The sequence below is a fragment of the Aplidium turbinatum genome, chromosome 2 (assembly GCF_918807975.1).
Source record: "Aplidium turbinatum chromosome 2, kaAplTurb1.1, whole genome shotgun sequence".
NCBI lineage: Eukaryota > Metazoa > Chordata > Ascidiacea > Aplousobranchia > Polyclinidae > Aplidium > Aplidium turbinatum.
Genome location: NC_137473.1, coordinates 50,655,371 through 50,681,371, shown reverse-complemented (window position 1 = coordinate 50,681,371; position 26,001 = coordinate 50,655,371). Strand labels below are relative to the sequence as shown.

Below are 26,001 nucleotides of genomic sequence, written 5' to 3'. Positions count from 1 at the left end.
TTTGTTCAAGACTTGCAATTGCATTGGCCGTTTTATTTCGATACAACTTTCAAAGATAGGTCAATGGGTTGTCCATGACTTTCATGCTATTTATCACCGTGTTCAACGATAGTTAAAACCGGTTTTATTTATGCTTTTGTGGAAAGTGTTTTTAGCATGCAAGCACTGTCAAGTGAAAGTCAACAAGACAAGACACGTCACAAAAGATTCAAGAAACGTTTGAAACAACTTATTCAAAGTTTACTTTTTTTCTGAAGTCTTGGAGTTGTTATAAGAGGGACCGTCTTCATAAATCAGTAAGTCAATCCAAAGACGAGATTTCTCAAAACGTGTCCTTTCAGAATCTGATAGGTAAGCATTAGTTACGTTATGTATTTTAGCCTATTGCTTAAAATTTTGCCTGCAATTAGAAAAGTTGTACTTTGTGTGCAAGAAGTATTGATTTACAATATGAAAACCAGCGTGGTTTTGCTCTATACCTTTTATCATTACTTCAAGGAAAAACATATAGCAAAACTTCACAAATAATGTACGTTGTAATAACGTAAAAGTAGGTAGGCTTTATAAAAGATGCAACATAACTGACAGGTGAAAGTTGTGAAATATTTATCTCATCAACTACTTCTATTTTGTACACCTGGATCTTGACAAAAGAAAATCGTTAGTTCTTTAGCGGCATCGAACCAGCTTCCTTTCGTTTTAAATATTTTGCGAAATTCTCACAATTTGACCACAAAGACGATCGTACTTACAAACATACGAGCAACTTATTTTCCAGAAAAATAAAAACATGAAATTCCCAACTTCGTTGATCATCACTACTTTGTTCCTGTCCTTGAATGTGATGGCGTCAAATCGCTGCAAAAGAGAGACGAGGCAATGTCCAGTTTTGGGAAGTTCAGACGAATTTGAAGATTATGAAAAATGTACCCATTTCTGCTGTGGTAAGTTGATTTAAGTCGCTTTATCCTTAGTACCGGTACCTGGAAATTCATCTTTAAGTCATGTAATACTGGAACAAAGAAGCTTTTGCAACTGCTGCTCCATTCATTCTATCCCTCGTTGATTCCAAGCGGTTACAGGCTCATTTATTTTGAAATTTTTTACATTTTTTTAAGGATTTGTCCAGAGACTAAGCCACGAGAGGGGCTTTGAAAAGAAATTGCCAATCCCTGAAATTGTATCTTTTCCTTTCCAAACAACGGGTTTTTAATGCCATTACAAAGTTTTAATGACATTGTATTACATTTAAACGACGTTTTATAAATGTTTGGCTGCATTCAATAGTTATATTTTTAAACAAACCCTTTATCTCCAATATTAAAATATTTGCCTCGTTGCTGACATTTGTCGAGCGACTATATTTATCAAACTTTCCCATATTTTAATTTGCAGGATCCGTTGTTCTCGAGAGAGACGTTAACATGTATTGTTGTGGAAACGAAACTGTTGGCGAACCCTTCGATTCCGTCAATCAACTATGTTGCTCGTGGAGAGACAGCTTTCAAGTTCACGAAAGAGATATATTGGTATGATCACTGGTGGGATTTGGCCTAATAATAATAATATATATAATAATTTATTTGCATCAGACAAAGCTGTCCATATCCAAAACAAAACAACAAAATAATACACAAACTGCAAATGCACAAATAACGAACAACAACAACGAAATAACATCAAAAAATAACAAAATAATACACAAACTGCAAATGCACAAAATCTCAATAAATAGGCTATCTACTGTTACAAGTTTACAGACAATGGTACGGTAGCGTTACAAGTTAGACAAAGTTAGACAATAATATGTTTACTTGCTCAGTTATGTTCAAAGGAGTGCATTCATCAAAATAATATGCTACATATAACCTACAATTATGTTGCAGTCTGACGACGCATACTGTTGTGGAACAGAAGTCTTTTCGCAGAAGGAAAACCCCACCCAGTCTTGTTGCAATGGATACTTAAACCCCCCTCAAGTTTTCGACGTATTAACAGAAATGTGCTGTGGAGGAAACAAACAATTTGCTGGTGCAGGTGAAGGTCTTGCAATAAGTCAATAGAACAGTTTAATTCAATATATTTTTTATTTGTGACTATAACAACGAAAACAATAGTCCTTCGTGTTATAATACGCTCAGCAGAAGTCCAAAAATAAATAAACGTGAGAAGAAACACAACGCGAACTTTAAGTCGGGTCTATAGCATCTTGTAATGGTTGTAATCCTGGTTGGCGGTGTGGCCAAGCGGCGAGAATAGGTTTGGATGACAGTGGAAAGTACATTGGCTCGATATCTATCACAGGCATGTGCTCTGAGAATACTTTAATGTGGCTACGAAAAATATCTTTCCTGACCTCCCGCCCACACGCAAATTATCAACTTTGGGTATAAACTTGAACCAAGCAAAAATGCGACGGCATGTGAACGGTAAACTGAAATTGATTGGTTGGTTTTAAATCTTTATCTTCGGACTGACAAGCCCTCGATAGGTTATTGTTGGTAGATTCGCATGCTTGTGGAGGCTTTTAATGCAGGGCCGGTTACCGAGATTGGCAGAGTGAATTGTTGAAATGTTGTTGCCTAGTAATTATTCCATCCGCTAGGTGCCGCTGGATGGAGAGCAGTTCTGAAATGCGTTGCTCAAGCGCACACTCCGAGAGCCAAACCAGCGCCGTGTGATCTTGAATCAGGCGCTTAACCACTGAGCTAGCGGAGTAGCCTAAACACGAAAACAAATAAACTAAAGGCTATCTCGGCCTACTGTATCTCACAATTCTCATTTCAGTGTCAAAACTGTTTGCCAGTGTTTTTTTTTTTTTTTGCCAGTGTATATGGGACCTGTTGTTATAGGCATACTCACCTTGCTGAATTTCAGATATAAGAGTGTACCAAAACATTATATTCACTTTTGTTTAGATGAAAGCGGCCAGCTCACTACAGCTCATACGTCATGCTGTGGTGATACGTCATTCGATAGGCGTGTGGCGTCTTGTCCCTGTCATGACGGGGTGATCGGGCTTGGAATTCCAGAAAACGAAACCAGCTGTTGTTATAGCAATGATGGGCAAACCAAAAGCCCGTACAACAGATACGTACAGAAATGTTGCAACGGAGCGGGATATGATCCAGAGGTTGAATTTTGTTGCGGTGGAGCTGTTGGGTCAAGCGCAACTCAGGTTCGACTTTTTTCACGCCTGTAAGACTCTAATTGCATTACATTGGAAAGCCTGCTTGTGCATTGAATTTATAAAGCCATTTTTATTATATCCTATCTGCAGTGTTAGATTTAAATTATTAAGACTGTAAAGACTATTTCAATATGATCATAAAGAGCGCGGACGTTGTTTCAGGTATTCTGTAGCCTACTTTTGTTACTCCTAATTAAAGGTTTAGTTACCTTTAATTACCTGAAAGTTACAGTTAAGTTCTAAAATGGAAACATGTCTAAAAGTAGCGTAGCCTACCCTACTTCAGAAAATTCTGAAATCTAATTCAAGTTTGTTTAGTTGATCTGCTTTAACTACGTTAGAATTTGTAAAATTCGTCATTGTTTGAATGGTCAGTTCTCCTTATTTGTCACAATTTTGTCGGTCTCGGCAGATTTCCTATAGTTTTGACCTGTTTGCATAATTCGTCAGTTCTTGTTTCCACTCCCCTTAAGATGACGAGTTAGGCAAATTGTACTGCATAAACAAAGATTGCATACTTACATCCATTTACTTTTCAGGTCTGCTGTGGCGATGTGATTACCAGAACGTCTTCTGATTCAACTATAACAAATGCCGGGTGCTGCATTCTAAGTGATGGTTCCACAGCCGTGTTCAACACTGACACTTCTATTTGCTGCGGTGGTTCAGTACAAGAAAAGGACTTGAGCGTACGTTATATTTCATTTTCTTGTAAAGTTTTACATTTTTAAAAGCAAAACTATCAGTCATTTTGGTTCAGCTTGCCAGTCATAAACAAAAAATAATAATCCAACTTACAGAATGAGCGACAGGGCTGTTGAAAGGCCAATTTGGCCGGTTACCAATGACATCCAACGAGGCCAATTTGGCCTCGGTTCCCAAATCAAGATAATCATAAGAAAAACGAACTGTATCCAACGAATACGCGGTGATTTTCCGGTTCCCTTAGAAAGGTTATGGACCCTTAAAATTACCCCGGACCGAGTTTAAAAGTAGCTGCCTCGTAGACTCATCTGTCAAAGCTACTGGACTAAGTAATTTAGCCAAAGTCACCTCCGGTATCAAGAATTGCTAATGTTAAAAAGGATCTAATAAATATTGATAGCCTACATCTATTAATAGACATATGAATGATAACAACTTGATAAGAGTGAACTGCATAATTCAAAAACAACACATAAAACTAATAAAATAACAACATTTTAAATACGAACGTTTTCGGTAAGACTTTTCTGCTCTCGTCAGGAAATACTCGTAAGTTAATTCATCTAAACAAAACAAAAAAAACAAGTATTTATAAAATATTAATACTAAATAACTGAAATTAATTACAATTTGCACTGAGCTAGGTACAAACATAACTGAAGATCAGTCACAAAAGATGTTAACATTCTGTTATAATTATGCGGGAGTGTGATCACAAGTCAAGATAACCAGCAGTAACAACAAAGAAAATCTAGGAAAACTACTATACAACACGAAATAAACATAATTGAGTACAAATTTAACAAAAAAAGATGCCCTTCCAGCGAATAATCGCTTATTGAGCTTGAAGCTGTGATGTTTTACTTGCAGTGTCTACCAGCTCAGTGACCAAGTGGTTATTGTCTTCGGCTTTGGTGCCGGTAGATCTGAGATCGATTCCAGATCGGGTCAAACCGAAGACTTTAAAAACGGTACCGATTGTATTCTTTCTTGCATAATGCAGTGAGGATAAATCGGGTAATAATGTGATAACATCGTAAACCTGATATAAAATTAAAAATCAGTCCTGTCACTAAAAGGCTTTAACTGTTGTAGAGCGACAATAAAAGCCATAACATTATTATTATTTGGAGTGCCTCGGGAATGCTCTTCTAGTTTTATGTATTGTTTTTGAATTATGCCATTCAATCCTATCGAGTTGTTATCAATTATCTGTCTATTGTATGATGTCTTGATAATTGTATGTCTTGATAATTTAATGGATATACGTAGATAGGTGAGTCCCATACTTGATCCAAGCATCTGGGAACGAAAAGATAAGGTTCTCATTATACTAAATGCCTTCGGCACTAATGAGAGTAGGGTGGCCACTGGCCAGTTCCTTTCTCTCGGCCGCCTTTCCTTCAGCAATTACGCCCACCCAATTTATTACACCCTGGTAGAGGTGAGCGGTGTTTTTCAACAACCAGCTTAAGCCGGGAGTCGAACCAAGATTGCATGATTGGAAAGCGAGCGCCTTATCCGCTGCGCCATCTCACCGCAATAGGCTATGTAGATAGAATAACAAATTATTGCAATCTGCAGAGTGACAGAGGAAGCATTTGCTGCGGAGGCGAAGTTTACACAGTAAGCGGCGAAACCGAAGCCTGCTGCGACGGGGAACTTTATTCCACTAACACGTCTGTTTGTTGTGATGGGATAGTTGGGGTGAGGCACATTGTTACACAACAAATAGGGTTAAAATTTTGATATGTTTACAAAAAAACTTTGTCACTCCTCGTTTGATATAACAACGAGAATTTTTAATCACTACGGTGTAAGCTACAATCACTTGCAATTAACTATTTTTGAAATCTGCGTTTCACGTTGGTTTTATTTAATGTCAGGTAGGAGACGGTTGTTGTGATGGACAATATTTTTCTTCAGCTGACCAACAATGCTGCAATGGACAGATAACTGTGAGTGTTTATAAGGCTAGTGCGAATCAATGATGATAACATGCGATCTTTATATTGTGAGAATGGAATATATTGGTCTGAGGTCTGATATTGTGTACTCGACGTAATTGTGTAGGCTACTGTATTGTGTAATGGGATGTAGGCTGCGGACGCGATGGACAGGAGATTAACAATAGTTTAACAGATATTTATCCGCAGCCAATTTGACCTATGTATGTATTGTATAGCCATAGCATTTCACTTGAATATCTGCTGCGTATAGTTTATGTAAAGCACACATAATAGGCCTACACATGTTTTGATAATATTTATAGCCTGCGTTAATTATAGCAAAATTTTTGAAAGGGAGGTGAGGGGAGGGGAGGTGAGGGGCTTAGCCCAATGCTCCACCCCTTGCGTACACCACTGCTTGCAACCATTTTCCCCTGGGTTTGGTGTTATCTGTTTCAATGAGTGCTTTACCCGGATACGATTTCGTAGCTTTTAAACGTGTTTTTGCAGTCTCATGATTTCACAATACCTTCTTGTTGCGTCAATCAAACCTTTGACTCCTACTTGCAAACATGTTGTGGTGCAACTATTTACAGAAATCCAGTACTTGTCAATGACGAGGTAAGCTTAATAGTTGTTTGTTTGTCAAGAGGTGATAATGAACTAGGCTACGTAGCCTATTGCAGAAGCCATAATGTTGTAATTGCTTTTTTGCACACACACGTTTCAATTTGCAACATCAGCACAGATTGTGTTATTTTCATCACAATCCTCATTTCGTAAATAGTAAACAATGGATAAGTGTTGAATCAAGGGCTACGTTGTGAAGGGTTACGAGTTCACTCAAGTAAATTTAGGTCCATCAGCAGTGCCCTAGTTTAAGTTAGCCATGACTGCCCTACATTGCAAACTCTATTATTTTATACACAAATGCCCCCGACAAGTAAATTTTCATTGCCGCAATGCAACTTCAAGTCAATTGACCTTTGAACTTAATTGAATACAATTAACCTTAAAATGTCTTTGAACTTGCATAAGTGTTTGAGTAGTTCAGATTTTGTTCTACCAATACGTTTCAAATCGGCAAACGATAAACTCTTAGGGTCAGCAAGTGGTCAGTCACACTACCCGCTGCTGTGGAGACTTTTCTGACGATCGCGCTCTTGCTGTGTACGATTACACCACACATGCCTGCTGCGGAAGCAACGTAGTGGATCTAAGTAAGAATTTCAAATAACAAATATGTTTTTGATGAATGTCGCGCTGAGGTCCAGGGACACAGCCACGGGAGACTCGGGGGAGCAATCGCTTTCCCCCCGAATTGTATCTTGCTCCCTTCAAGAAAAAAAAGTTTGTAATGCTACCATAGCCGAACGAGCCAGGGGGGCAGGGGGGGCAGCCGCCCCCCCTGTTGTTTCAAAACGTCGCGAATCCGGGCAAAATCTTAAAATTATTAGGGCAAAAATTGCTATATAAAAAGCTACAAAATTGCATGAATTAAGAAAAACTATAAATCAATATCTTTTACCTATCAAACTAAGTACAGCCTCTTATTTGCACAAGAAATGTGCCGCAAAATTTTCATTTGGCACACCCGTACTGATGTATTGTATTGCATGGTGATCAAACTATAGTATGAAGTGCATTTAACCAACTGCATCATGCCAATTTGGCCAGCCACCAAAATATGTCTCTAATACTTTTGTGAAACTGCCCAAATCAAAACACAAAATTTGCTATATAGCTAATTTTATTAATTTTCACAAATGCATCGTGTTGATTTGGGCAGCTAAAAACATGAAATTATTTGATGAAACTGATTAGTCTGTCTGTTTATGCAACTGCCCAAATTAGCGTGAGGCAGTTTACCCAAAATGAACAAATTCATTAATTTTTCCCATTTACATAACTGTATCGTTTAGATTAAGGCAACAAAAAATATGAAATTATCTGATCATAGTCTATTTATAAAACTGCCCAAATTGGCATGATGCAGTTGCCTCGCATCAAAATGTACAAAGTCTTTAATTTTTTTTATAATATCCAAAAATGCATCATCTTGATTTGGGCAACTACAAAATATGAATTTATATAAATCTGGTGAATAGCCTACCGGTACTTTTACAAAACAATTCGGGTGGGGAGGTCACAGTACTTTTTCAACCATAAATGGACATAGCTAAGCAACACCACCACAACATTTAACAAAAACATGTTATACCTATTAAAAGTGCTGTAATGTTAAGGTGTTGCTTAGCTTTGTTTGGTTACTTTTATAGCCTAAAAAGGTTCTGCTACTATTCGGCGAGTTCCCTATTCGGCCAGAGCCTTTTTCGGCGAGTTTCCTATTCGGCGATTTTTTGAAAATCCAACGACGCCTTCTGCAAATCCGATGATTGAATATTATTCAATATTCAGACATTGAATCAATGTAAATACGAACTGTTAGGCTAATTGGGTTCTTTGAATCCTACGTCACCGTCTGTATGCAAACTTAGAATATATTAAACTTAGTTATTTTTGTCATCAAATTACCTAGCCTAACTATATTTTTAGAAGTAGTGCTGCCAGACCTTTTTATTTTTGTACTAAAATTTGTATCATCAAAACTACTTTAATTGATTGAACAAAGTTTATTTGAACAGAAGTAGTATGTCTGTGTTTTATCACATTTAATTATAATTTCTCTATTGTTGCAAAGAGCGAGTTTTGCCATTACCAAGCATTCAAATATCTCAGCCAGGAATTAGCAACAAGAAAACATAGAGAATTGTAGCTTTATTTCTGAAAAATACCGAAGAAAACATGATCTTATCCTTTTGCTATGCCACTGGACAGCATCATTTTACAGGAATATTCATAACCACATTTTTGTTGAAAATGCTCTCAGAATGCACCAAATTCAAAGTAATTTTTCAAAATTTTCTGGGGGAGGCCCCCCAGACCCTCCCACTGCTGGGTGTCGTCATAAGCGAAACACGCCCTCAACCCCCGCCCTTTCAAAATTACTGGCTACGCCACTGCTGGTGATCTTGTTATGTTACTTTTTCACTGTTATCATCAGGGATAGTTATCATACACCGCATACATTATATTTGGGCAATTTCTATAAAAGCGTGCACATTTGGGCAAATTTACTTTCTGCCCCCCCAAAATGCTTTGGTCTCGTACGGCTATGAATGCTACAGTAAGGTTTTAATGACATTGTATAATGTTTCATAAATGTTTGGCTGCATTCAGTAACTATATTTTTAATCAAACTCATTATTTTCAATATTGAAACGTTTAAACCCCATCAGTTGCTTTTTCCCTCCTAAAATTTTCTTTCTACCCACGTCGATACTGAGGTCATTTCGAAGCTCCTTCATACGCTCGCACCATTCAGTATTACTACCTACATTTACCAAACCTTTAAATCAGTCCATTTTGCATTGACTTGCGAAGTGTGCAGTAATTTGGTTGTGTAATAAAGGATTGATTTGACAAGTCATTTGCACATGCCTGGCAAACAATCTTTCAAAAGCTCGTGATAAAACCACTATTAGTAGCCTATTACCACAGCAAACCCGCAGCATTAGGCTGAAAAAGAAAGTTCAATCTACACTTACAAAATAATTAACAATTATGCTGCTAAAAGCGAAACTCAGTCGTTGCAACAATTATATTGTTTATTTCCATTCAATAGCTTAAATTCGTAATAAATATGTATAGAACAGCATTACAACCTTGTTTGCCATTGATTTTAAACAGTCGGGTTACCATGGGACAATGTGGAATGCTGTGGTGAGGGTGTCATAGAAAGAGACTTTTACTCCTGTTGCAATGGCGAAATGAAGGAGAACATATTTGGAGAGGATACCGTATGCTGCGGAAGTGACGCAGTCAATCGAACCAGCACAATTTGCTGTAATGGAAATCCACAAGATATCAGTGGAATTGAAGGAAACGCCGCTTGTTGTGGTATGGGTCAATAGAATATTATTATTCTTTATTCAAGTTTGCTTTTAAGCTAAACTTGTGATCAAACTTGACCGGATCGATGACTTAGTGGTTAATGCATCCGCTTTTGAGTTGGTAGGCATGGGTTCGATACCTTGTCGTAACATACGAAATACTTTTCAAAAGTGGTGCTGACTATTAATCTTGCTCTGCACTTTGTAATTAAATGGATTCGGGAAACAATGCACTCGGTTGCGCTTCTATACGGCTGCACTGAAACCGTCTACTTTGTAAAGCGCCGAGGAACAACGCATATTGCGATGGCTACAGCGTTGTATAAAACACCTTGTTATTATGAAACTTATGACGCAATAGATTGATCTAAGAATATTTAAATTAATAAATTAATGAAATCACAGCATCAACTCATACCACGAAAAATACTTTTGTGTGGAAATCAACAAAGTGGTTCTAACACGCGCGTTAGCCACCGTAAGTATTAGCCCAGGGGTGTCCAACCCGCGGGCCACGGGTTGGACACCCCTGTATTAGTCTATATTGTGCTGCATTTTAGGTTCAGAAGCCTTCGACTCAAACGAACACATTTGTTGCGATGGATCACTCCGCTCTCTAAATGGAGTCCCTCCTGGAAAGGCGATTTGCTGCGGAAGCGGATGCATTGATGGCACGACCTATTGGTGTTGTAACGGCATGCAGTATCGCAAAGGAGCTGAAAACGGAGAGGCTGTAGAGGGCTTAACTTGCAACGACTTATTTGCTTAACTTATTCACAAAACTAAAATTTTGCTAAAAAGTGTCCAAACAAGCTTTTTTGACCGACGGATTGCCGACAGCGTACTCATCGTATTTTGCTCTGACTTGTTGTGGCCTAATATGCTACCAAAGACTCGTTTCGAGTAGCGCTTGATTTTGAACGTTTTTGATACTTGTATAATGTGTATAATGTAGCCTACATCTGCTTTGCTGAGTAGCCTACTATGAACGCATATCTGATATGTTGTAATAAATCAAGTGATGCATCATGTTTTCTTGAAATCTCTTTTAAAAATTGCAATATGACCTTCTTTTTCATTCCAGGAGAACAAAAGTAAATAAGTTTTTAAGCAGAAAAATAGGTAGGCGTGTGTTTAAAAAACAGTGCAGGCCTAATTCGAATAACAGACTATAGGTAAAGTCTAGCGTAGGATAGTGTTGGCTGGCACCTGAGTTAAAATTACATATTTTTTTGCAGTGTAGGTTAATCAGTTATTAAGCAGTATATACTTCATTCCTCGTTTTGTCGCTAAATATCCGGACCCCGTCCCTTAGCCACTACGTGGTGCCATCGCCAATGCGAACTATACTGTAGGCTCTCAACACCATTGGACGATCTGCACAACGGACAGTTCCTTATTGTTATGGCCTGCTGTCTGCACCTCACCGCACTCACAGGCAGCACATCGCACTCACAGGTAGTCCGCTCTGCCAAGCCCAAACGCAACATATCTGCAACAAACGCACTCAATAGAATAGGTGTGTTTTCCCTTTGTAGTCCAATTTCTACAGTTGAATTTCGGAAGTTAGAAGCCATGTTTTTCTAACCAGCTCGCACACTAAGATCGCTCAATCAGATTGTACTAATAGATAGCTTCCAGTTATTATGATATTATACCGTAGCCTACCATGAGCAACGATGGTTCAACACTCTGACGAGGGTAGCCTACGCTTGAGCAGCGCATTTCAATTAGGCGCAGTTGTTCAGCTTGCAGCCAGTCGATAGAAACTAGGCCAGCTTTTTGATTTTGGTGAACGAGCTTGCGTAAGTCATTCCATAGGGTTCAAATTGTTTGTTTCATTGCTTTGTGATGTTAGCAAATTTTAGATACACAAACTGTGCAAAGGTTGTTAATTGGTTAATTGTAGCCTACTTACCAAGGCTAAACCAACAGACTAAAAGATTGGAAAATACAGTGAGCTGCTGTATTTGTTTTCAATTGCAACAAAAACAAATAGGCTGTACTAGCATAGCAAAAATGACAAAACAACCAACATACTAATTATCACCAATTATCATTATCGAAGAATCCAGAAAAAGAGCAAGTGGTTGCTTGACGCTGTGTAGGCTACATCCACGTAATTGAGAATAATACAAAAAAAAAACAACGTTGGAAGGCTGCTAGATCTAATGTTAAAAGTTTGCTTTTTCGTAGTCAATTGCTTTTTCAATGCCTCATGATGTTCCGTGGCTATAGATGGCCCTGGCTAAAATATTTTGAAGCCACCCCTACCAGTTGATTGAAATTTACAGCCGATGTGTGAAAGCACGTTTCAGTGGCTGTCGGCTATGCAGTATGCATCATGCAACCTATATTTTTAATACCGTAATTCTTAATTTTTGTAAGTTACACATGAACGAACTAGAATAGACTATTGCCTTCTTACTATTCTGACAAACTGTAAACAAACATTGCTGTAGGGTGTAGGCCTACGCATGGTAGCCTACTTGAACAGGTCATAAAAGAAGTAGGCCACACATTATGTTCTCACAGTAGGCCTAAGCTTAATATTTATTTAAATTTTATAACTTTACAATGTAGATATTAACGACCTGTTTTAATCTATTGCATAAATTTTTATAAGTCAATTACGATACATTCATTTCATTACTCAAAACAGAGCATTGAGCAATTGGTTAATATTGATATCACTTGCAATAAAATTTGTTAATGATAAGCTAAGACCAAAGTCAAGACAACGAATGCTCATAATTATCACAAAAAATTACAGTAGTAAGCTGGGGCTGCCCTAGGCCAGCTGGAATAAATTGAGAAAAGTCCTTTACATCTTAGTTTTTCGGTGTCTTTTAGTTTTACGTTGATTGCGAATGTTTTCCATCATGTTGGTGTATTTTCGGAGAGTTGCTTTATCTAGAGTTGTAAGATCAAGAGTAGTAGAAACATGGGATTTTCCTATAAAACAGCCGGTGAGGTAGCTCATTTTGTCTCTGCAAAAACAAACCAAACGCGTTAGTAGGCCATATACGAAAAATGAAATACCAAAGATTCGTTTGGGGTAGCGCTTGGTTTTGAACGTTTTTGATACTTGTAGCCTACAATGTAGCCTACATCTGCTTTTCTGAGTAGCCTACAATAACGTCTTTCTGATAGGCCTATGTTGTAATAAACCAATTGATGCATCATGTTTTATTGAAAGACCCTTTTAAAAATTGCTAAATGACCTTCTTTCTCATTCCAGGCGAACAGAAGTAGCCTATAAGAAAAATCAGTTTAAAGCAGAAAAGTAGGTAATCGTGTGATTGACAAACAGTGTAGCCGTTTGAAACCCAATTATTTCTAAGCATAAGGAAACTTCTTTCTGACTCAAAAATTCTTTGATTTGGTTCTTTTACTGTTTTCGTTTCTTCTACACAAAATTTGTTACGTTCACCTCTATAGAGCTCAGTTGGTAGAGAGAACGATTTAGTGCACGAAGAAACCGCAAGATGAAGCACCACTGGTTTGTCTCTCTGGGAGTGGCGTAGTTAGTGGGGGGGGAGGGGGCGGACCGCCCCGGGCGGCACGTCTGGGGGTGGCACTTTCAGATTACGATTTTTGATTATAATCTGATAAAAAAACGCATTTCATTTTCACATGCTTTTTCTTGAAGGAGCGGAAAAATCTGAATCCGCCCAGGGCGGCACATTCCCTAGCTACGCCACTGCTCTCGGGGTGTGTGTTTGAGCAACGCATTTTAAGGATTTCTCTCTATTCAAAGGCACTTAGTGATTGATTGAATCTTTATCCTCGGACTGGGAAACCTTCTGGCAGAGCATCCTGGCACTGCCAGGCTGGCAGTTTATCTAGCTGTCGGGGCGGACATAGTGAATGGAATAGTTAATCTTCAATCCTCGTACAGTTATTTTGTCTAATGCAGATCTTAAGCATATCAGCAACCAGTCTGACTCTGACTGATGGAGATATGTGTCAGATAAAATGCTGTCTAGGTTGCTATAATTAGGCTGAGACACAGTTCCACAGTAGCCTAGCCTATTGCATAAAAATCAAATCATATTGCCCTGAGCTTACTTGAGGGCTCTGACTTTACTTTTGATGACCGACAAATCAACTTTGTGGTAAGTTACTTTCAAGTCAGTCAAAATTCCTGACAAACGACTTTTAATTTCATTTCGATTCAGAGGAGCCGCTCCAACGTAAACCACGAAAAGAGCTAGAATTGCCAACACTGAAAGCTTCATCGTGAAACGTCAAGAGTAGACTATAGTAGTTCTATCGCATTAATTTTAAAAGTCTGAAATTGTTAAAATCTGATTAAGCATGGTTAATCCCATTGTAGGCTGAGAGTTTATTTTACACATGATGTTTGTTTTCAAGCTGTAGTTTATTACGTAGCCTATGCTACTGGCCTACTGTGGATCCATTCAACACCTAAAGTGGTCATGTGATAGGCTATTTATAGCCTACAGCTCCATATTGATATTTTCTAAAAATTCATGCAATAAAGTAAAGAGCGAAAATGTACAAACTAAATTCGTGGTCAGCAAAACTTTAGAAAACTAAACTGTTTTTTTATCTTTAGTGCTATAATAAAATTGTTAAGCCTGCAATTAAATTGTGAAATGAATTATCCATTAACCAATATATGAGTGTACAAAAGTCGAAAACAGGTAGTTTTCGAAACTTTGTTGACATGATAGTTTCTAAATTTTGAGCTTTCTATTTTTGATCAGACTGGCCATCAGGCTTATTGCTTCTACACGCACTAAGGATGATAATTTTTTCTTCGGCTACTGCCCCCCTTGCAAAAACCGGATCTGTATTCATTAATCCATTATTCAATTTAGCCTACTGCTGCAGCCACTGACAAGGAACTAAATGGTGCCATTCAATTGCATAACAATTTATGTTGAAAGGTATTTGGGTTGTTTTTCTCATTAGGTTACTTCGTGTTGTCAGCAAATATTCTAAATGCGCAAACTGTTCAAAGGTCGTTAAATTATGGTTGTTTGCACCAAAGCTAAACGAACTGACTGAAAGATTGGAACATACAGCTGCGGAGGCTATTTGAGTTTCGATGTACATGAGAAACAAGGAAACTCCAGTGGCTTGATCATGGTCGTTGAGAAGATAATTCGAATTCAACGAGATCCTCGATCTCCCACAAATCAAAACATGTCAAAAGCACATATCCAAAAATACGCTTTGGTTTCTTCGTTCCCTGGCCCTTAAAATCGTGTCAGGCTCGAGTCCAAAAGCACCCCCTGTCAACACTATCACTGGGGCTAGATAAGTATCCTAGACTACAGCAATAAAACCAAATAAATAAAAAATCATCATAATCTCACAGTATTCAACTACCAACAAATAGCATATGTGCGTGTGGCTTTGGACGTCCACGCATACCAGCCTATTGGCAAATCTCTATAGGCCTACCTTACTCCATACAGTGTATAAATTACGATGATTCTTCTTTTACTTTTTCTGGCTTTATTCACAGTTTAACTGTGGTCGCGGGTGCAGATTGCAGTCCTCCACAGCACTCTGTCAGAACCTAAGCATCTTCCTCCCTCACTCCCACTATTTCCATATCTTCTGTCACACAATATCTCCATCTTCTTTTCGGCCTTTCTCGCTTTCTTTTACCGACTGCCAATTGTCTTACTTTTCTTCTGACATAATCTTCGTTTCTCCTTACGACGTCACCCAACCATTAAAGTGTCTCTCTCAGCTTGTCTTCCAGCTCTTCAACTTGCATTCGTTCTCTCGTGATTTCATTTCTTATTCTGTCCTGCTTTGACAACTCCAGACCATCGCAATATTTTCATTTCTGCCACTTGCGTTTTCCCTTTCTGTATTTCGTCAGAGCTACAGCCTGCATCTCATACAACATTGCTAGTGTTACCATCGTTTTATTAAGTTTCCTCTTCAGCTTTTCTGGCCCCTCACTGTCACATATGACTTGTGTTCTTTTCTTCCACGCTCCCCATCCTGCCTGGAATCTCTTTGTCACCTCTTGGTCGCTCGTTCCGTTCTCATGAACTATCCAACCAAAATATTTCAATTCTGATACTTGTTTCATCGTCTTTCCTTGCAGTTGTACTTTGTCTCATTTTCTTCGTCACTGTCTTCTGTAGATGTTTGGAGTTTGAGATATTCTGTCTTTTGCCTGCTTATTTGCACGACTCTATCTTCCATCGCTTCTCTCCGTCTCCAGCCTCTGTTCCGCTTCTCCTTTCGTCTTTGGACACAACACAACGTCGTCTGCAAACAGCATATCCCACGGTGCTTCTTTCTAGATCTTTTCTGTTAAGTATAGGCTAATCTATAATAACAGAAAAGAGGAACTGGCTAAGTGCAAATCTTTGATGCAACTAGACCGTTCCTCTTTTCTGTTATTTCTGTGTGATTGTTACCCCACACTTCACTCGCGTCCTACATCCTTGGTACGTGTCAGAGTGAAGTTTTCGATTGTTGAAGTTTTGTTACCGGGGAATTATTCCATCTACTAGGTGCCTCTGAATGGAGAGCAGTCTTGAACGTGCGTTGCTCAAGCGCACACAGGGGCTCCGAAAGGGGGGAGGAAGTCGGGCAACTTTCCCCCCTAGCATAACATTGTAAAGGAAGAACGAGTAATTTTTCGTCTTTTCACTTTTGAGGGGGGCCCAGTTTTGCTACTAAAATAAAATATACCAACTTAAAAATGAACAAAATTTTGAGTGAAATGTGTAGTTTCAAGTATTTTTCCATCATTGTACTGTAGATGCTACTTCATTTGTTTCTCATCAGGAACAAATCGTTGTCGTATAAAGGCAGGCTATGTTCAATTGCTTCAATACGTAAAATCTGCTGTTTTAAGCATAGCCAGTGTTGTACGCGTCAATGAAATAAATTGACGGCGTCAGCGCGAATTGCCTAAAAACTTTACGGCGTAAAGTACTGCGTCAGCTCTCAAAGAAATTGACGGCGTCAGCGCTATTTTATCCAGGGTCTCACAAAACAGAAGTATTTCAACCAAGCTTAGGCTAACAGTAGCTATGAATAAAGAGCAGATATTATGTTTTGAGACTGTATTGTAATTAGCTGTTTAGCCTATAGTTATTTCCTTGTAGAAACACAAGCATTTCAAAACGTTTGTCTGACAATCTGCTGCGTTTGGGACGCATAATGTCCTTTCCTCGTGAAAACATGTGTTCCACAGCAGCGCTGGATGGTATTGGTGTGTTGTATTTCAAAAACAAGCCTTGAAAACGTTCATTCAGAAATGTATCACTGTTCCAAGCGTGCTGTGATGGTTTAGCACATACTGTATAAATCTTTTAACGAGGTCCACTGTAACAAAATCGCTCTTTTCAAGAGCATAGAGCTCTTGAAATAAAGTATCTTCAACCTCCGCGATGACATTCATTGATTTTTCGCTTTCTCTCTCTGATCCCTCGTTCTCGATAGGCTACTGCTCACGATATGAGTGATCACCATTTGGCGAACTTCTTCTGCTTATATTCCAGGTAGCCATTCCAACCAACGCGAAAGACGGTAATTCGATTGAGTCGCGGTGGCCAAAATACATTGTGAAACTCATCTCATTGTGAAACGAGATATTAAAAAATGACGCATAGCGCTTGACGCTTAAAATCGGCAAAATAGTTGACGGCGCTATCACTTCCATCAATTAAAAAAAAATGACGGCGCTAGCATCAGCGTCAACAAAAAGTAGACGCCGTCAAATGACGCCGTCAAATTGACGGCGTCAATGTACAACACTGAGCATAGCCTACTGATTTCTGTATTACTGAACGGTTTGTGTTGTTTTAACTCGAAAACTGGTTTCTTGCTTGACCAACTAACTAAACCTTGAGTTCAAGCACTGCGTTGGCCAGGCGTATTAATCCAACATGTCTAGAAAGGTGAAAGATTTTCAAGTAAGATTAAAGGAAGTAGGCTAATCCCTTCCTGCCTATTTTCTGCTTATGGATGGCATTGCTTTAATCTACAGTAGTTAGGTTCATAGTGTACAGTGTTGTCCAGATGTCAAATCAATTTTGGAGTAATTGATCGAATGTAAGCTTGTGCCATTTTCAATTGTAACCGGCCAGATAGGAAATTCTAAAGAAAGCTGTCCCGTTAATTAAGCAGCCTACAGTTTAAAATCTATGCCATTATGTGGATAACAGTCCTAAACGAGATTATCTCCATTAACTTCTTCATACAGCGAAAGAACTGTTCAATGGACGATCAGCTGATGAATTTAATGAAATTACAGGAAGATGTTAACAAAATTAGAGGAAGCTGAAAAGAATAGACTACTTGCAAGCTAAATTTGTCGTGGGAACTATGGATTAAAAAGAAAAAGATTTTTTGGGGACGGAACACTCCTACAAAATCACTTCACCGGCTCAATCATACAAACGAAATTTATTTTATCAAAGAATTGCTTGTAAACCATGACTCAAAACCCTTTGCACAGCCAGAACATGTTGTGCACCAAATCAGACGTTGCATTTGATGCTGTCATCCACAACTTTGCATTGCTAAAGGTCCGGAGTGGATTGAATGCTTTGTTGAGCTATTTTCATTGCCTGCATCCTATTGTGTGCTCACAATTTTTTCTCTATCTAGGCTATATTAAAATTATCAGTTACAACAATTTCGATTCGCACCATGATTGGAACCTATAGCCTACTGGCCTGGCACTCCGATTTGTCAAGGGAAGGAGACGTTATCACCGACCAAACAACGGCTCTTCCAAGATTTTACACAACAAGCAGACAAGAATGGGTAACAGCTAACAGGATCATCAGCAAACACGCCTACACTACTCAAACACTACATAGATGAAGTGCTCTCAGCAGCCCTGAACACTGCGAATCCAACATTCAGGACGTCGATCACCTGGTCAAGGATTGCCCATCCACCAAAATCAGTGACGGATATGAAGCAGTAGCCTACACGCATGTGACGATATTTTTAACACTGGTTTAAGCGTCAAATGCACCACATATGCAATGTGCACACCACATGACTATAGGCCTACTACTATTTTTCTAGACAAAATAGTGAGAAACAATGGCAATTTTTCTGCAAGTGCAGTCGAGTAATTTTGGTTGATTTTCATGTTGAAAAATGTTTTTTTTTATAACGATACGTTGTAAAACTCTAAACTTCAAGCTCCCACTGAGGAAAGTAGGCAGTGGCGTACGCGGGGGGGGGGGCATTGGGCCATGGCCCCCCTCCCCCCTTAAAAATGGTTTAGTAGTTAACGACGTAGATTAAGGCATTTAATATGTTTTGCATTGCTCTGTCAAAGCAATCACTGTAACAATGTTGTTTTATAGACTAAGCCAATACGAAATACATGGTCCAATCCACCTACCCCACCCCAGGTATGCCAATGTAGCATAATGTTCTGTAAGCCTATTATAGTGATTAGTGAGAGAGAAATGGATAAAGTCTAAACTAAAACCATACTGAAATATCACGAAGACGTCTGGCATGTCAATGGCCGGTGGCGTAGCCAAGGGGGGGAGGGGGGGGTTGGGGGTTGGGGGTTACAACCCCACTTTGGCACGCGTGTGACGTCACGATATTGAGAATGATGCTTTCAGTCTCTTTATGCTTGGGAATGATGCTTTCAGTCTAAAAAAAACTTGCCTAATTTTAAACAAAACTGCATTAAAAGAGCGAGTTTTGCCAATACCAAACATTCAAACATCTCAGCCAGGAATTAACAACAAGAAAACATAAAAACTTAGCTTTATTTCTGAAAAATGCCGAAGAAAACATGATCTTATCTTTTTGCTATGCCACCTGACAGCACCATTTTACAGGAATATTCATACCCACATTTTTGTTGAAAATGCTCTCAGAATGCACCAAATTCAAAGTAATTTTTCAATATTTTCTGGGGGAGGACCCCCAGACCCCCTGCCGCTGGCTGTCGTCTTAACCGAAAACGCCGTCGGGCTTCGCCCGCCGGTCGTCAAAACCCCCCCTTTCAAAATTCCTGGCTACGCTACTCTCAATGCCCCCCCCCTCCCCCCTTGAGAAAATCCTGCGTACGCCACTGAAAGTAATCCAAGTTCAGCATAAGAGATATGATGCAAACGCATGATATAAATTTGTAGCTTTTATTTTTGCTGGAAATTGTTTTTTGGGGGCTCATTTTTCATGTTGTTTCCCGAACAGTTCTAATTTCTTTCGGAGGCCCTGAGCGCACACCCCGAGAGTCGAACCAGCGCAGCTTGATCTTGAGGCTTCTTCGTTCCAGAAATCACGCGCTAACCAACTGAGCTATCCGGGAAGACAATTTAGCCTATATTGTGCTACATTTTAGGTTCAGAAGTCTTCGACTCAAACGAACAAATTTGTTGTGATGGATCATTTCGTTCTTTGAATGGAGTCCCTCCTGGAAAAGCGATTTGCTGCGGAAGCGGATGCATTGATGGCACGACCTATTGGTGTTGTAACGCAGTGCCGGTCTTAGGGTATTTTGGGCCCTGTGCGGAATATGCTACGCGGGCTCCAATGATCCAATTCAGTAGCGTAGCTAGGTATTTTGAAAGGGGGGTTTTGACGGCCGTCGGACGAAGCCTGACGGGGTGTTCTCTGAAGGCGACACCCAGAGGCGGAGAGTCTGGGGGTACTCCCCCAGAAAATTTTGAAAAACTACTTTGAATTTGGTGCATTCTGAGAGCATGTTCAACAAAAATTGTGGTATGAATATTACTGTAAAATGGTGCTGTCCGGTGGCATAGCAAAAGGATAAGATCATGTTTTCTTTAGCATTTTTCTGAAATAAAGCTGAGTCTGAGTTCTTGTTGGTAATTTCTGGCTGAGATATTTGAATGTTTCATTGGAAATGACAAAAATTACTGCATTTTCTGAGTAATTTGCGGGCCCCCTAATTTGCGGGACCTGTGCGATCGCACGGTTTGCACACCCCAAAGACCGGCACTGTGTAACGGCATGCAGTATCGCAAAGGAGCTGAAAACGGAGAGGCTGTAGAGGGCTTAACTTGCAACGACTTATTTGCATAACTTATTTACAAAACTAAAATTTCGGTAAAAAAGTGTCCAAACAAGCTTTTTTGACCGACGGATTGCCGACAGCGTACTCGTCGTATTTTGTTCTGACTTGTTGTGGCGTAATATACTACCAAAGACTCGTTTCGAGTAGCGCTTGATTTTGAACGTTTTTGATACTTGTATAATGTAGCCTACATCTGCTTTGCTGAGTAGCCTAATGTGAACGCATATCTGACATGTTGCAATAAATCAATTGATGCATCATGTTTTATCGAAAGTCTCTTTTAAAAATTGCCATAGCCTATGACTTCCTTTTTCCTTTTAGGCGAACAGAAGTAGATAAGTTTTTAAGCAGAAAAATAGGTAGGCTAGGCGTGTGGTTGAAAAACAGTGTAGGCCTGGACCTAATTCGAATAACAGACTAAATTAAGCCAAGCGTAGGATTGTGTTGGCACCTGAATTAAGATTACAGCTTTTTCTGGAGTGTAGGTTAATTATTTATGAAACGGTATAGGCCTACTTCATTTGTCTTATTGTCGCTAAATATCCGGGCCCCGTCCCTCAGCCTCTGCCTGGTGCCATCGCCAATGGGAGCTAGGCCCTCCACACCATGGGACTATCTGCACAACGGACAGTTCTTTATTAGGCTATATAGCCTGCCTGTCTGTACCTTACCGCACTCACAGGTACCACGCCCTGCCAAGCCCAAACGCAACATATCTGCAACAAACGCACTTAATAGAATAGGTGTGTTTTTCCCTTGTGGTCCCATTTCTACAATTTGAATTTCGGAAGTTAGAAGCCATGTTTACATTGTTTAGTTTAATACTAACCAGCTCGCACAACAAGATTGCCCCATCAGATTGTACTAATAGATAGCTTCCAGTTCCACTTATCTTGATACTGTATATCGTACCATCAGCAACGATGCTTCTACACTGTGAGTGTACGTTTGAGCTGCGCATTTCAATTAGGCGCAGTTGTCCAGTTGCAGCCAGTCGATAGAAACTAGGCCAGCTTTTTGATTTTGGTGAACGAGCTTGCGTAAGTTATTCAACAGTGTTCAAATTGTTTGTTTCATTGCTTTGTGATGTCAGCAAATTTTAGATACACAAACTGTTCAAAGGTCGTTAATTGGTTAATTGTGCTTACCAAGGCTAAACCAACAAACTAAAAGATTGGAAAATACAGTTAGCTGCTGTAGGCCTATTTGCTTTCGATTGCAAGTAAACAAAAACAAATAGGCTGTAGTAGCTTAGTAAAGATAACAACACAGCCAACGTAAGTATAGGCTCAGGCCCGTAGCCAGCCAGGGGAGCCTCGCCCCCCCTGAAAAAAATTCGCCCCCCCTGGCAAAATCCCAACATTCTCGAGCAACAGCTACAATTATAATGATTCAATTTTTTGGCCCCCCCTAAAAAAAAGTTGGCCCCCCTTGCTCTGCAGTCTGGCTACGGCCCTGTATACTTGTATAGGTTACTAATTATCAACATCATTATCGAAAATTCCAGAAAAAGAGCAAGTGGTTGCTTGACGCTGTGTAGGCTACATCCACGTAATTGAGAATGATACAAAAAAATAACGTTGGAAGGATGCTGTATATAGCCTATACTAGGTTTAGTGCTAAATGCGTGCTTGTTCGTAGTCAATTGCTTTTTTAATGCCTCATGATGTTCCGCGGCTATGGCCCTGGCTAAAATATTTTGAAGTCACTACCAGTTGATTGAATTTTACAGCCGATGTGTAAAAACACGTTTGAGTGGCTGTCGGCTGCGCAGTATGCAGCCTATATTTTTAATACTGTAATTCTTAATTTTTGTAAGATGCACATGAACGAACTAGAATAGACTATTGCGTTCTTACTAGTCTGACCAACTGCAAACAAACATTGTAGGCCTATGCATGGTAGCCTACTTGAACAGGTCATAAAAGAAGTACGTTCCACATTTTGTTCTCACAGTAATATTTATTTAAATTTTATAACTTCACAATGTAGGTATTAACGACTTTAATCTATTGCATAAATTTTATAAGTTTACCATAGATCCATTTTATTATTCAAAACAGAGCATTAAGCAATTGGTCATTGTCATCACTTGCTATAAAATTGGCAAGCTAAGTCCAAAATTAAGACAACGGTTGTTCATAATTATCACAAAAAATTAAAGAAGTAGCTTAGGCCAGCTGGAATAAATTGAGAAAAGTCCTTTAATTCTCAGCGTGTCGGTGTGTTTGATCATGATCAAAGATTTTAAGGATCGCGAACGTTTTTCATTCTGTTCAAGTATTGTCGGAGAGTTGCTTTAGCCTGAAGTGTAAGATCAGCAGGAGAAAAATGGAAATTTTCTGTCAAACGATCGGCAAAGGAGCTCACTTTGTCTCTGCAAAAACAAACCAAACGGTTGGTGGTAGGCCTATATGAAAAATGACAGCTAAAATATTAGGAAATGCCCGTCTAAACCCAATTATTTCTAAGCATAAGGAACTTCATTCTGATGCAAAAATTCTTTGATTTGGTTTTATTTCAAATGTACTGTAAGATTTTATTGAAAATAGTGTTTTCGTTTCTTCTACGCAAAAAGTTGTTTCGTTCACCTGAATAGTTCTCAGTTGGTAAGAAGCTTGACTTGGTGCACGAAGAAACCGCTAGATCAAGCACCACTGGACACTGGTTTGTCTCTCCGGGTGTGCGTTTGAGCAACACATTTCAAGAATTGCTCTCCATTCAGAGACACTTAGTGGATGGAATAGTTACTTTTCAATTCTCGCAGCCTACAGTTATTTTATCTAATGCAGATCTTTCATCTTAATCATATTCATATCACTATATCAGCAACCAGTCAGACCATGACAGATGAAAATCTGTGTCAAATAAAATGCTGTCTAGGTTGCTATGATTAGGCTGAGATACAGTTTTATAGTAGCCTAGCCTATTGCACAATAATCAAATCACAACTTATTGCCCTGAACTTACTTGAGGGCTCTGACTTTACCCTTGATGAAAGACAGATCAGCTTTGTTGTAAGTCGCTTTCAAGTCATTCCAAGTTCCTGACAAACGACCTTTAATTTCATCTCGATTCGGAGGAGCCGCTCCAACGTAAACCACAAAAAGAGCTAAAATTGCCAACACTGAAATCTTCATCTTGAAACGTCAAGAGGCTATGTAGTTCTATCGCATAAAATTTTACAAGTCTGAAATTGTTAAAATTAATCTAATTAAGCATAGTTAATCCCATTATAAGCTGTGAGTTTATTTTTCACATGATGTTTGTTCTCAATCTGTAGCGTATTACGTAGGCTATATGCTACTAGCCTAACTGTTGATCTATTCAACACCTAATGGGGTCATGTGATATTTATAGCCTACAGCTGCATATTGATATTTTCTAAAAATTCATGCAATCAAAAAGTAAAGAGCGAAAATGTAGAAACTGAATTTATGGTCAGCAAAACTTTTGAAAACTAAACCGTTTTTTAACCATCTTCAATTGATTAAAATACTGTGAAATTGTTATTAGCTTACAACTAAATTAAATTGTGAAATGAATTAACCCAATATATGAGTGTACAAATTAGTCGAAAACAGGTAGTTTTCGAAACTTTGTTGACATGACGGTTTCTAAATTGTGAGCTCGTATATTTGATCAGACTGACCATCAGGCTTATTGCTTCTACACGCAGTTACGCATGATAAATTTTTCTTCGGCTGCTTCCCCCCTTGCAAAAATCGAATCTGTGTTCATTAATCCCTTGTGCAATTTAACCTACTGCTGCAGCCACTGACAAGGAACTAAATGGTGCCATTTAATTGCATAACAATTTATGTTGAAAGGCATGTGGATTGTTTTTCTCATTAGGCTACTTCGTGTTGTCAGCAAATATTCTAAATGCGCAAACTGTTCAAAGGTCGTTATTATGGTCGCTTGCACCAAAGCTAAACGAAATAGGCTACAGCTGCGTAGGCAATTTGAGTTTTGATGCACATGAAAAACAAACAGACTACAGTGGCTTGATCACGGCCGTTGAGTGATAATTTAAATTCAATGAGATCCTCGCCCCCAAATAAAAAACATTTCAAATGCACATATCCAAAAATAAGTTTTGGTTTCTTCAAGCTCCTTGGCCCTTAGGCTAATCGTGTCAGGCCGAATCCAAAAGTACCCCTTGTCAACACTATCATTGGGGCTAGATAAGTATTCTAGGCTGCAGCAATAAAACCAAATAAATAAAAATCATCATAATCTCACCAGGGGCGTTGACAGGGGGGTCTAGGTGGTACTTTTGGACCCGGGCCCGGAATATTTAGGGGGCCCGGATTTAACAAATTGCCCGTGACTTCAAACATTATCAAGATCTTAATATAATCAGATCTAAAGGAATTGCCATCAGAGGTTAAAACAGCCATTTCAGCCGTCAGATCGTCTAGTACCGGGCCCCCTTCTGGGTACCAGGCCCACTTCAGCTTTCTGGTGGTGAAATAGCCACCAAACAGTAAAATAAGAATTTAGTCTAGTATAGTGATTTCCCTAACCACGAATATTACCCAAAACACGAATTTCAATATAAACAGGCTAATATTTGTTCAAACTCAAAAACTGAAATGGCACAGGTAAGAAGATTGCTATCCCTATTTCTACACTAAAAATTAGACCAAAATCCTTTTCAGATTGCAGTAATCAGCAAATGTTTGACCTAGGCCCAAACACCTTTCCCAAATCAAATTGAAAATTTGCTGACTGTCTGCAGTGCTGTAAATTCTCTTCTGGTGAGCCTAGAATGACCAGTGAAACATCAATGGAGTCGGGAAGTAATACTCTAGCGCCATGTGACAAATAAAAATTTAAAAAAGCAACCGCTAGATAGAGATAGTAAGTATTGCGGTTCAAGAAATTTTAAGATTGGCAAGATTTGTTAAATGATCATGCTTAAACGACATCAATAAAAGTTTGTACACAACCTTTATATTCATAACATTGTCGATGAAGGGAGCCCGAAAATAAAGTGGTACCGGGCCCGAGAAATCCTGTCAACGGCCCTGAATCTCACAGCCTTCAACTACCAACGAATAGCATATGTGCGTGCGGCTTTGGACGTTAACGCATACCAGCCTATTGGCAAATCTCTATAGGCCTACCTTACTCCTTAGAGTGTATAAATTACGATGATTCTCCTTTTTT

At 39.1% G+C, this 26,001-nt stretch overlaps 2 protein-coding genes and 1 long non-coding RNA gene across 3 annotated transcripts; 1 reads left to right on the top strand and 2 right to left on the bottom strand.

Moving 5' to 3' along the window:
* Positions 1–790: 790 nt before the first annotated feature.
* On the top strand, positions 791–10,612 carry LOC145764385 (uncharacterized). Its single transcript, XM_082576001.1, has 11 exons — positions 791–944; positions 1,396–1,529; positions 1,887–2,037; positions 2,943–3,178; positions 3,730–3,879; positions 5,480–5,602; positions 5,782–5,853; positions 6,355–6,465; positions 6,953–7,064; positions 9,595–9,804; positions 10,358–10,612. Exons 1-11 carry the CDS (start codon positions 791–793, stop codon positions 10,564–10,566), a joined length of 1,662 nt encoding a protein of 553 aa, XP_082432127.1. The 3' UTR covers positions 10,567–10,612.
* Positions 10,613–11,749: 1,137 nt separating this feature from the next.
* LOC145765198 (uncharacterized) lies at positions 11,750–14,120 on the bottom strand. Its single transcript, XM_082576980.1, has 2 exons — positions 13,869–14,120; positions 11,750–12,787 (listed from the first exon to the last, which is right to left on the bottom strand). The coding sequence occupies exons 1-2, from the start codon at positions 14,036–14,038 to the stop codon at positions 12,622–12,624; spliced, it is 336 nt and encodes a 111-aa protein (XP_082433106.1). The 5' UTR covers positions 14,039–14,120; the 3' UTR covers positions 11,750–12,621.
* An 8,633-nt stretch (positions 14,121–22,753) lies between these two features.
* Positions 22,754–24,244, bottom strand: LOC145765272 (uncharacterized). The gene is made up of 2 exons (XR_014288554.1): positions 23,797–24,244; positions 22,754–23,203 (listed from the first exon to the last, which is right to left on the bottom strand). It is a non-coding gene; the product is annotated as an uncharacterized LOC145765272 (long non-coding RNA).
* Between the last annotated feature and the right edge of the window lie 1,757 nt (positions 24,245–26,001).

Bases quoted from the DNA above. Each gene is read 5' to 3' on its own strand.
- LOC145765198 (XM_082576980.1), bottom strand. From the start codon at position 14,038: ATGAAGCTTTCAGTGTTGGCAATTCTAGCTCTTTTCGTGGTTTACGTT. The intron at 12,788-13,868 runs GTAAGCTCAGGG...TTGTTTTTGCAG, and splicing joins AGTAAAGTCAGAGCCCTCAA to AGACAAAATGAGCTACCTCA.
- LOC145764385 (XM_082576001.1), top strand. From the start codon at position 791: ATGAAATTCCCAACTTCGTTGATCATCACTACTTTGTTCCTGTCCTTG. The intron at 5,603-5,781 runs GTGAGGCACATT...ATTTAATGTCAG, and splicing joins GTTGTGATGGGATAGTTGGG to GTAGGAGACGGTTGTTGTGA. The intron at 9,805-10,357 runs GTATGGGTCAAT...GCTGCATTTTAG, and splicing joins AGGAAACGCCGCTTGTTGTG to GTTCAGAAGCCTTCGACTCA.